The sequence below is a fragment of the Conger conger genome, chromosome 4 (genome assembly GCF_963514075.1).
Source record: "Conger conger chromosome 4, fConCon1.1, whole genome shotgun sequence".
Lineage (NCBI taxonomy): Eukaryota > Metazoa > Chordata > Actinopteri > Anguilliformes > Congridae > Conger > Conger conger.
Genome location: NC_083763.1, coordinates 47,805,812 through 47,818,821, shown reverse-complemented (window position 1 = coordinate 47,818,821; position 13,010 = coordinate 47,805,812). Strand labels below are relative to the sequence as shown.

The window sequence follows — 13,010 nt, the reverse complement described above, 5'->3', positions numbered from 1 at the left end:
TTATAATATCAAAGAGAACATGATACTTGGTTGATAAATATTTGCAAATGTCTTAAAAACCTTACACAATATGAAGTACCAACACCCAAGTTACTGAATTATAGAAGGTATAAGCAACCTCAGAGGTTATAAGCAACTACAGTATACATTATCCATTATGAAGATGAAAAATGGTTCCAGATGAAGATACAGTCTGTGCAAAATGTGTCCTGTTGCCATCCAGAAAATTCCTCCCCAGCATAATTACATATTCATTTCAGAAACTCTTATCCATAGTGACTTACACTCTTGGAGAAACATTAGCGCATTCACCTTATTAATATAAGCAATAGTGTAAGCCTTGTCTAACAGCATTTCCACAGCAGAAACATCAATAAAGAACTAGTAAAAATTACCAATGTAAGTCAAGTAAAAAAAGTATGGATTAGGACAAAAGGTAGCGGCATTACTGGGTAGAGATGGGAGGGGGACCAAAAGCAGTCAAGGTATGTGCTCAGTCTGTACCAAAACACAGCTCATTCAGACATACATTAGATAGTGATACTGTTTTCCATCCCTGCAGGGTCCAAATACTCATAGGGGAACTCTTGGCAGGCAGACCTCTTCCTGATTTTCTCTCCAATTCCCTTCAGTGTGCTTTTGAACTCCATGAGGGGATCTCTCATATGGCTTTCATAAGCAACTTCCTCAGGGTACTCTCCAAGTGGCACCTGTAGGGAAAGTAACCAGGAATGAGGGCCAGAGCTTGAAGGGGGAACACTTGTCTACATCCCAAAGACCAAATAAATGCTCTCTGAGCACGTTCAAAACGTTTATTTATTTTGTTCCAGAGAATATTTGAAATCTTCAGTAACTTCAAACTAGGCCAAAATATCTTGCTGCTTCCTAGAGTTCATGCTTACCAAAACAAGAACTCCAAGACAAGTACAGTAGATACAAAACAACTCCATAACATCAAAGATACCATATTTCATGTACAGTAGGTACTGGTATTACATCCTTTTCAGCATGAACATCAAACCCAGCACTGGTGTGCATGGCCAAGAAGTTCACTTTTGGTCTCATATGCCTATGACATCTGTTTCCTCTCAAAGTTCTAATGCTAAAAATAATTCAAGTAATTTGTATTATTTCTGAAGGAATGCAAATTGCCAAATACTTACAAAGTCATTTGGAACCTGGCTGAGGAAACTAGCCACTTTCATTGCCTCAAGTGTTGTAGTAATGTCTGGAAGAGTGTCCATTATGTCTTTTTCGGTCACCTCCTTGTTCTTGGGTGGAGGCTTCCTCATTGTTGTTGGTCCATTTGGCATCCAGGCATAAATATCATACTGATAATGACAGGGAAAAGCAATAAAACTCACATGGGAATTGCACTGGCATGTCAATTGCACAGCCATTGTGTGACTGCAATTCCTGTAGCAGTATGAGGGCCGACAGCAGGGCTGCCCAATCCTGTTCCTGGGGATCTACCGTCCTGTAGGTTTTCCCTCCAGCCCGACCAAAGAAAACGTCACTCAACAGCTAAACATTGAGCTGCTATTGTGTAGAATCATTCATGATCCTAACCCGCTTATCCTGAACAGGGTCGCAGGGGGGCTGGAGCCTATCCCAGCATACATTGGGTGAAAGGCAGGAATACACCCTGGACAGGTCGCCAGTCCATTGCAGGGCACACACTCACACCTATGAGCAATTTAGGCTCTCCAATCAGCCTAACCTGCATGTCTTTGGACTGTGGGAGGAAACCGGAGTACCCGGAGGAAACCCACGCAAACACGGGGAGAACATGCAAACTCCACACAGAGAGGCCCCGGCTGACCGGGATTCGAACCCAGGACCTCCTTGCTGTGAGGCAGCAGTGCTACCTACTGCACCATCCGTGCCGCCTTAGTAGAATCAGGTGTCAAATTAGTGTTGAAATAAAAACCTACAAAACAGTAGATCTCCAGGAACAGGGTTAGACAGCCCTGGCCTACAGTATATTTATTCATTACATTACATTACATTACATTACAAGGCATTTAGCAGGATAGTGGACTTGGATAGTGTCAACAGAACGCATGTATTAAGGACAGATATTCAGTTGCCTATCTGGACAAAATCTGTATGTATTATGAATTTGCTGTCACAAAGGAAACTAAGCGGAAATCCATCTTGTACTGTAAAACTTATATGAAATATTTTGGGTGCTCCTGACAAAATCTATTACTCTGTCCACATGATTTCAACAAGAGAGGTAGAGCATTTTAATGACAAAAATAAAAATATTGCAAATGACAATGACTTATGATTTAACCTATCCAATGTTTCTCTTGAGGCAATTCATGAATGTTTCCTTGAGGATACAGTACCTGCCCATGGTTCACAGCAGCATGTTGGGCTGAGCAGGTGAACATAATCATGGTGATGTATTTAATGGTTTCTTCTCTTGTTTTCAGGCTTGTGGGACAATCTAATGACCAACAGACAACCAACATTAAAAAAATATATTGGCATTTGGTTGACATTAAGTAGCTTTGACAAATACTAGGGCTACTGAACTATAACACCGTGAACAGGAAGAGATATGGTCTATTGGTTCTGTGAAGTAACTTAATTGGAATTCAGTTAACATAAGTCTCACTGCAAGACAAAAAATCTAGCATTATAAGCATTTTGGGGAAAATAATATTGTGCAAAATACAGAAGGCATCAGAAATGATTGACAGATCCAAAGACCCGCACTCTCTAGCAACCTCAGTCAATACATTCCTTCAAAATGGCACTCATACCATTCAGCAAGCACAATAAATAACAAGATTACCGTACACATGTATTGTCTCTTATACCATGGTCTGGATAAATAATTGATTCTGATTGGATGCTAGGGGGTGACAAAAATATAACTGGCTGTGGTCTGGCAGTCGGAGCGTTGCCAGTTTGATTCCCGGCCTGGGGGGAGTGTCGAAGTGTCCTTAAGCAAGACACCTTTATTGAACAAGGCAACTTACAAATTCATTTAAACTGTATGAATGAGATGCTCAATAAGGTACGTGGGATGTCCGTTTTCTTTTCTTTTTTTGTAAATGGAAGAGGCTGGCTAAAGTATTCCTGCTTGTATGAAAAATAATAATATAATTATATATTATTATATATAATCTGTTTGTCAAAATGTCTCTCTACCTAGATTAGCCATCATAGGGTGGATTTCCTCATGATATTGTCTTACCAGGAAGTTTTTCATTTTTATTATCAGCGTTTTAGAGTTTTTTTAATAAATCCCACCGGGGAGTTTTTACTTCACTTGTCTTTTGTGTGTGTGTTTGTGTATGTGGGTGGGTGGATTTAAATGGTACATTTAAGGCTGCACATTTTTTAAAAGCTTGCCATTTGGCAGTGTGGACAGGGCTTTTAAGTTATTTTGAATGAGGTTACCCAACTTCCGCAGAAATCCATAGTTGTATATGAACGTCACCATTTCATGGAGCTCTGGATCCTTCTGTATATCTTCGTCATTTTTATAGCATCCATTCACCACTCCACAAACAAATCTGTATATTTTAATTATAATTCAATTAAATAAACAGGTTTGTATGAATAGTATTTGCAAATTCAGAAATATCTCTACAGAAAATACATGAATCCTCCTTGCAATAAAGCAATTTACTTATATATTGCATCCCAGATGTCCATGCCGTCATCTCTGTAGTGAAAGTTCTTCAGATTTTCGATGCCACGCTGCTTCACATTGTCTGGCAGGCAGAGGCTCTCATAGGTGATCTTCTCTGTTGCTTTTTTTAAAACCTCCCATTGCTCATTCCCAATGGCTGTGTACTGTGTGGGCAAAATTTTAAAATATGGTATTGTTTACTGGGTAGCACATCTTTTAACACATTAAACTTTGTAAACAGTACTCAAGGGGGAAAAAATGGTTCAACACAGTCACCATGGTGGCCGCCTATAGAGTAACTTATGGTGGCCGCATCTTAACACAGCACTCTGGCACTGCTGTATTGGCACTTGCTTTGCTCTTCTGGATTCTTAGGGTATGAGCTCACTATATGTTTGGGTTAGTTGGCACTTCCATTCAAAATAGGAAATTTTGAACCTCAATATCTCACAAGTTTCAAAACCAATCTCAATGCCATTCCGCAGGTCTACTACAATGGCAACGTCTACTGATTTTGGTATTGATATGTTGCACCATTTCTGCTTTATGGAGACCCTTAAAAAATTTGCCTAAAACATATATTTTTAATTGTGCAGAAATAACTATTTAAATCCAACAGATCCCGACACAAGATCACTTATTCTGTGGGGAATTCAGAAATATGCATGCATTTCATGCCTATTCAAAACTTAGCCCCGAATTGACACAAATTAGGCTAATTGAACATTCTAGTAATAAACAGACATGAGAATCGTTATTGCGAGCAGGCAGTAGAGGACACCGACAGTAGGCTATTACTGTCCACTTTAGACAGTCTCACGGACTGTAGCTCTAGCGCAATGTAACTGCTAGCTCTAATGTTAGCTACCTAACAGTTATATTTGGTGTGATCTGGAGTGACTGCAGTTATATTTTCAGCAGGACCTTTGTGGCTAACTCATGTCTTGCTAGATTAGATATCTAGCTATAGCTTGATATTGCCAGCAGCAACAACAAAGCTTAACATAGTCTACATACAATTGATCCTTGTGGTATTGTGGATTCCCACAAGGATCAGTGCTGGGACCACAGCTCTTCTTCATTTAAATAAATGACCTTAACAAGGACATTGACATATTGAGTAGATATCGCTCATATAGTAGTCAGTGGTCTCTGTGTGGAATAGTGTGCCAGGTTATGTTGTGAAGGCAGAAACTCTGGTTTCCAGACCAGGCTTGATATAGCGCAAAATACAATCTAGCTTTTAGGTAAACTAAGCATTCGGGACACTTTATTGTTAAGAAAAGGTGACCATTCCTATGCTTAAAGGCCTGTTTTCATAATTATTTGATGTTATAATCGAAAAAGGGAAAAGATTATCTTGGATAATTAAGGTTCAAGTTCATACTGACCGCCTCGAAGAATCCACCTTTATTGATGAGGGTGTTTCTGGCAGTAATATTGATTGGTAAGGTGTACCGACCAGTTGCACGAAGAATCTGTTAACACATAAATGCATGTTATACTGTTGCTAGAGCTAAATACTCTATAGAAAATACAAATATACTATATCAGTTGATAAATACAATATGTAACCAACCTAAAAAAGCATGTATCCATTGAACACTCAACAGACTCAGCTGACCAACACAATGTTCTCAAAGGTGTGAGAAGTTACATGTCGCTGTAATTATTGCATGCCAGTATAGGCAGAATAGCATTAAGCTCTATAGTGCCCTGCAAAGCCACTCCGAATCCTACACACACTCCAGAAAATTCACTAGTACCTAGAAGTAGATCCAAACAACAGGTGGTAGTTGGGGTGGTGGAGGGCGAGTCCAATTTGTGCAGAAGCAAGAAAGTAAGCAGAGGCAGCACAGGCAATTAGCTGCATAGGGAAGGTCTGACTGTTGGTTTAAGAAGGGTAAATCACAATCGCAATCTGATTGTTATTAGCAGTGATAAAATAACAATAAAATAACAATATACCACTATTATGATTTATAGTGATTGTTTATAATTGTATTATCACCATTTTGTGGTTTTATTATGTTACAGTTTTTATTATTATAGAAATATGAATGCAACAATAATTTGGGACGTCGACTTCGACGTTGATTACTAAAATTTGAATAAATAATTAAATTTGAAAAAATAATGTAAAGCTTTAATAAATCATATTTTATTTGTGCTCTCACCATTACATGTAGCCTTGACTTCTTCTGTCTGTGCCTCCCTGCCAATTTCACTCTCTATCCTCCCTGCCCCCCAAGCCTTTTAAATAATCCATGCTACTGTAGGAATACGCTGACCCAGTACAAAAGTTCCCTTCCGGTTCAGGTGCAGCCCATCATGCTTCTACAGCTCCCTCTTGTACCAAAAGGAGTACCAAATGCCCCATGAACCTGTACCCCTCTCCCCTACAAGAGAGCCACGTGTTAAACCTCTTGATAAAGTTATTCTTCCCTCTGCTTGCACTTGGTACAGGTACAATTTCAGGAAAGACTAGAATGGAGGTTCTGCTCCCAATGTGGACCATGACAACTGGATCCCTCCCTGCTCTGCGTGTCCATGCACCCCACAAGATCGTTTACCTGGGCAGCAGGTAAAAAGATTCCTTTTTGCACCTGTTTTTCTCACCCTGCCTGGTCTGAATTCCCCCTGCAACTTTTCCCCTCAAGAAAGTGACTGCCCAGATGGAGACACCACAGCTTAAAAAAGTGAGAGGTGGCTCTGAACAGTTAATAGCAGAAAACTTAACTTTATGAATTTAGCTACGTTACTGCACAAAGATGCACTAAATCAATAATATAATCAGCTAATTTAGCATTGCTGCTTAACAAAGGTGAGCTAACTCACCTTTAAAATAAAAGAACCCTTTGTACTAGCTTGGTAATATTTTATTTCGCAGGACCAAATGCAACCAACAATTCATCTGGAATCCTTAAAATATACTACAGTTAATGTTTATAATGGATTACAATCAACATTAACACTTGACTAGGCAAACTATCAGCCAACAGTAAAGATTTGCTTCTAGGAGGGCAAACCACCCCCCAAAAAACCTTGTTAGCTTGAGTTTGGTTGGAGTGCTTAACCAACGAAGAAAATCCCTCTCTATCCCCTAACTGCAACAAATATTTTCACCTTAAAAACAAATCCACCTTGCCTTGTTTATAATATTGGATTTTTGAAACACAAAGTAATATTAACCTCCCACTTAACTCAAACATAACCAATATGCTCTGGTCTTATTAAACCACAACACCACAAATAGGAAGTGTGTAAGCGCGTATCAGGCACGTAAACCTGTAGAAACCAGTAGAAACCAATAGATTATAGAGCATATGATTATGGAGCAGATCACCACCCATTTTCACCATACCATTTTTGATGGTATTGTTAGCCTAAATTAACAAGTTAAACAAGCTACAGGATTGGCTGCTTGCTGCTGCCTTCATAATATGAGCTCACTTGTCAGCTTTACAATTTTTCTTCTGTTAATTGAAAACAAATTAAATGTATAACAATCATTAATAAAGTATCTAGCTGGTTAACTCTCAATTTTTTCCATTTTTAAGAAGTAAGTAAACTATTTATATCACCTTTCTAGTCACAAAGTGACTAAAATTACAATATCAGATACAACACAAACTGCAACTAGACAACAGCCAGTCTGATTTGATTGAGATTACTACCTGAAATCCTTTTGTTGTGCACAAATGTGTGGTTATGATGCAGGGATAAGTTGTAGTCTATCATCAAAAAACATCCAATACCTGTCCCTGTCTTTATTTCACAATAAAAATTGATGCAGATCTCCCTTAAGGACCAGGACAATGATCAGATTTTGGAGATCTTTGGCCCCTTTAACATAGGTAGATAGAATTGCACATTGCACATACCCTTGATAGTGGATGTTGATCAGCCATATTGTAGCTAGCAATGAAGAATATTTCCCCCATCAGATGTGTTCTGAGAAGATGAGAAACCAGCTCATGGTAGTAGAAGTCAGAGTTCCGAACCCAGATCTTGGCTAAGAGCCAGGCTTTATTGTCTTGTAGGGTGAAAACTGGATTGTCCTCTCCAGGCTTCTGAATCAACTATGAGAGAAATATGTATTGTATTTTTTTTTTTTTTTTTGTCAAACATATCTAGATTACTCAACAAACATGAATATAAAATGTCCTAAACATATCAACAAACATCATGAACAAAGAGCTCATGGACATCAAATGAAGAGTTTCATCGCAAATATATGGGCTATCAATTTTTTTTGTTTTGAGAAAAGCTAAATATATAGCTAAATGTAAGAAACATTTGGCTATATACACTAACCGAGTACTTTATTAGGAACAGTTTTACTTTATTATACCTACTCATGTGATTATCTAAGCAGCCAATTGTGTGGCAGCAGTGCACTGCATACAATGATGTAGATACGGGTCAGGAACTTCAGTTAATTGCACATTGACCATTAGAATGGGGAAAAATTTTTAACTAAGTGACCGTGGAATGATTGTTGGTGGCAGACAGGGTGGTTTGAGTATCTCAGCTGATCTCCTGGGACTTTCATATGCACTAGTCTTTAGAGTTTGCAAAGAATGGTGCAAAAAACAAAAAAAATCCAGCGAGCAGCAGTTCTGCAGACAGAAACGCCTTGTTAATGAGAGACAGTTAACTGGACAATGGCCAGACTGGTCAAAGCTGACAGGAAGGTGAGAGTAACACAAATAACCGCACATTACAACAGTGGTATGCAGGAGAGCATATCTGAACACACAACGCATCATAACTCTAAGTGAATGGGCTAGAGCAGTAGAAGTCTAAAAAATATGTCTAATAAATACCTAATAAAGTGCTCACTGAGTGTATTTGCAATGGTCTTAAATGCTTGTGTGTATGGCCTTAGCTGTACTGTTTGTTCTATTTTCTTGAAATCAATAGAGGCATTATGCATTGTTTTCCACTGAAATTGTAATAAAATAAACTTTTATTTTGAAACCTCTGCTTGTTCATTCAACTGAACACTCCTGGGAAGTTAACCTTAAAGGTACAATAGGTAAGCTTTTTGACCATTGCAATCCCTTCCTATCATTGAAAAGGGCTCACCCTCTGCATGTGTTTATACAAATTTCGGGTTTTCAAAATATGTAGTTGTACCAAAGTACTGCCTACATAACTGCTAGTGCCCCCCCCCCCCCCATTGGCGCCCAGGTGTAGTTCGAAAATTATTTATTTTTTATTCATTCTAGTATATTTATGTAAAAAAATAATAATACTAACTTCACATTTCTTATAAATGAAGACATTAAAATAGAAAACCAATGGTGTGTGCAAACCGGTAATGAAAAAAAAGTTTTTTGAATGTAGCTATAGCGGTTACCGCGGGATTTCAGTTGGTATTCGAGCCGAGCAGTTTTTCTCTAGGTCTAGGTTGACTATTGCTTTTGTTTTGCTACATTCAAAATGGACTATCTTTTGGATTATCTTCAGTGGATGACCTTGGCACGGACAAGCCTAAACAAGTTGTCTTGAACAAATATCCAGTTCGAATGTTTGGGGCCAAAAAACGCTCATTCTCTTCTCACTGGTATAGGAACAGGGACTGGCTTGAGTACTTCAAATCTGCAGATGCAACCTTCTTCGTTAGGGGATTCAATTACTGGAAACATGCCATTGAAGCTAGCAAAGGTTTAAATAAGCATGCAGCTTCAAAGGAGAATTTAGCCTGTAAAGTAATGTGGAGGGAGTCGGTAAAATGTAGAGAGACGGGGACCGCGATTTCCGCTGTTTTTAGTGGTGAATGAATTGCCCTTACTTGGAGATAATGCTGGTTTTGCCAGCAGACTAGGAGGTCATGGCTCCATTGGACTGTTCTTGTCTCTGTTCGAGTACACCATGCGTAAAGATCCAGAACTGACAAAGATTACAAAAACAATTCCACAGAATGCACGTTACACCAGCCCAGAAATACAAAGGAGATGATCGAACTGATGAGCAATTTTGTGACAGAGGAGATAGTCAGACAAGTGGGGGAGAGCTGGTACACAATAAAAGTGGATGGGACACGGGATCCTATCGGGCAAGAAAACATATCTGTAGTTGTGAGTTACATTGACGAAAACAACGGGGCATGTGAGCGCCTCTTGGTAATGGCTGCCCCCTAGTACTTCTAACTACAGGTCAGGAGCCGCAGTTTCACAGAACTTTGCGAATGTCCGTTTGAACTCTGGTTTTCAGGAATACTGAATTGTTGAATGATGGTTCTTCCACTTGCGATCATAGTTACCTCCACAACTACACTTTTGGGAAACGCATCCCTGGACAGCAAAGGAGACATTGTGGCGAGCCAATCATAGAAATTGGAACATGGGTAAATTACTGTAATTGTCTATGTACATAAAAATCTCCCCAACAAAATATATCTCAAAGAGCTTAGTATAAAATGGGTAATTGTATGTGTAATTATACTAGCTTGATGATAGTATTTTATCCTAAGTCAGCAGGTCAAGAAATGTAAGTAAATAAAATAATAGCATTACGGTAATGAAAAGGTTTTTGGAATTTAATACGTTTTTCAAAATAAATAAAATGTTTTTCTTATAGTTCAGTTATTTCTGTGTAATTAATGGCAGATTTTAATATATTAATAGTTTTTGGAAGCAATTTAATGTTACTTTCGTTTTGAAATGATGTTGCGGTAATGAGAATTTCTTTGATGCATCTCCAAAAATCGGCATACAAAATTAGTCTAATGGACTATACAATCTCCATAAACATAAAATGAGGATTATATTATTATATTCTACTCAATTATATGGGCTATGCCAGTGTGCTATTGAATTTTTGCTGATACTGGAAGCAGTTTTGTGAGAATGACCCATTTTGCAATGAAACTCTTCTAATCTAGTTGAAGGTTTTTACTGCAGATTCACCGTTTGTTCCCTCTCCCCAAAGGTTGATTTAATTTGTTTGAAAGTCTTGCGCAATGAAGCTGTAGATTTACCTGTATGGCAATACAGGTAAATCTACAGTCTGTTGAAGTCTACAGTCTGTTGAAGCAGCACAATGGGTGCAGCTAAGAACTGTGGTGTCTTCTTGAGTACATCTCCCAAGTCATCCAGTATCCCATAGTCCACCACATAGATGCTTCCATTCTAGTGTAACAGAAGTGGATTCAGTAGGCATGAATCAGTTCTATGTTTTGCAGTGAGGCTGATGGAATTCAGAATCACAACATCTGGTTCTGGAACTCATTTGACACATTATGAAATAAACATAATTTAGCATTTTTACTAACTCCATCATTCAGATAAAATACTGGTTCATCCTACAGCGGCCACAAGCACATTCTATTTGTTCCAGCAAGTCCTTTTTTTATTGAAATTGTTTTACAGGACTGAGGATATTAGTACCGGTTATTGTGAAGGCCAGGATTCTTTACAACAAAAATAACTATTATTATTGTTATGATTATTGCAACAATGATTTATGTTTAATACACATTAACATTTAGAGCAAGTGGCTGTTAAAAAATCACATATTAACAATATCTGTATAAAGTTTTACCAAGCAATGCAACAGCATCTCACCTGGATATTTTCCTTAATATCAGGGTACACCTTTTCCAAAGTCTCCATTGGAATTTTCTGCTGATCTTCTGTGTACCTCTTGATCATTATTGGGTTACAACCATTCAGAAACAGGTGGCCAAAAAAGCCATCATTCTTCCACTTTTTTGCGACATATGCTATAATACAGAAATGTGTCACTTAAAATAAATATTATATTATATATATATAATATTACCGTCTTTCGGCATAGTCATCTGCTTAAAAATCACCATTGGTGGAAGCTTTTGTCCGGATGCTGTGCAGCTCAGAACACAAGTGAAATGCGTTCTCTCATGGCCAGTTGTTTTCAGCGTGACGGACGATTCACCTTTCTTGTTAACAGTCCTAGTGAGAGGCAGGTCAAACGTCAAAGGTACTTCATCCATATTTATGATCTCGTCTGCTCTGATGGAATTCTCGGCTATCTTTGTTTGTGTGAATTTGCGGAAGTTTGTAACTTTTTCCTCGTAGTCGGGAGGGAGTTGCTGACAGAGTCGTCCATGCCCTGATGGACAGGCCTTTTCGTCTCATAAATCTGAGACACCACGATGGTCCACCTCTAAAATCTTCAATCATCTTTCAGGTGGCGATTGTTTTGGCTTTCAGTCGGATCTGCACAGTGGAAACACCTTGGCCGTCTGCTCTCTGTGTGTTCACCCAGTCTTCAAGAACATTTTCAAGTTTGGGCCATCTGCTTTTATTACCTCTGAAAGCTTTTGTCGTCTTTTTGCATTGAGTCAGTTCTTCACGCTGCCATCTCCAACGTCTCACCATCGATTCATTGATGCCAAGCAGCTCTATTTCCTTCTTCGACAGCCAGATCGATTGCCTTTAACTTAAAAGCTGCATCATATGCATTTCTTCGTGTTTTTCCATGATGAGGGTGTGTGCATGATGCGCAAAATGGCTATTCAAAATACAATCAAACTAGCGTCTTCCTCGGCGCATTATCTCTTCCACCTGTCCGTCTCGCTCTTGCGCTTCGTGCTAATGCGCTCCCTGGAGGCCGTTAGCCCATAAAAATCTATAGATTAGCCGCATCGTTGTTTAGGCCGCAGGGTTCAAAGCGTGTGAAAAAAGTAGCGGCTTATAGTCCGGAAATTACGGTAAGTGTCAAAATGTTTGATCTATGTTATTTAAAACAAGTTCCTAATTGACTAAGAACTGAATAATATGATTTGATTAAAAGCTCTAGCATTGAAAAGAACTGCAATAACTGCTCAAGAATGACATGGTTTTTATGTTAAACTTGTGTAAGAGCTGAAGTTGACTAACCTGCTTTTTTGCTCGGAAACCAAAACACATTTCTGATGTCATCAATTTTCTTCCACTCGCGGCAAAAGTTCCAAAGTCTCCGGAAAATTGTCTCTGCCTCACTTATTTATTAGACACATGTACAAAAGATGGCAATTGTGATTAAAACAGACTACATTTAGACTGCAATTGTCATTGTCAGCCACATTCAAAAAGCTTATGAAGAATATTCTGTTTCTTCTTAAATATATAGACTGAAATTTTGGTGTCTCAAAACAAATATTTTGTTTGTCAATTATCAAGGACGAATATGAACATGAATTGAATGACCTCTTATTCTTATTTAACCAGGTCAGAGTAGTGAGAGTAGTTTAAATGTAATTAGCTGCTAGTGAGTCTCATGGGATTTACATGCCTCTGAGCATTTATTTGAGAACCACAAATATGCTCTCACAAGTACACCTTGCTGCAAAACCAAATTATCACTGGGGTGTGAAAGGGAAGCTTAG

The 13,010-nt window shown here is 38.6% G+C and overlaps 1 protein-coding gene across 1 annotated transcript; it reads right to left on the bottom strand.

Annotated features, from left to right (window-relative positions):
• Positions 1 to 530: 530 nt before the first annotated feature.
• LOC133126639 (polyunsaturated fatty acid 5-lipoxygenase-like) lies at positions 531 to 11,633 on the bottom strand. The gene is made up of 9 exons (XM_061238979.1): positions 11,576 to 11,633; positions 11,227 to 11,384; positions 7,537 to 7,734; positions 5,044 to 5,130; positions 3,650 to 3,816; positions 3,418 to 3,533; positions 2,355 to 2,455; positions 1,164 to 1,331; positions 531 to 710 (listed from the first exon to the last, which is right to left on the bottom strand). Exons 1-9 carry the CDS (start codon positions 11,631 to 11,633, stop codon positions 531 to 533), a joined length of 1,233 nt encoding a protein of 410 aa, XP_061094963.1.
• Between the last annotated feature and the right edge of the window lie 1,377 nt (positions 11,634 to 13,010).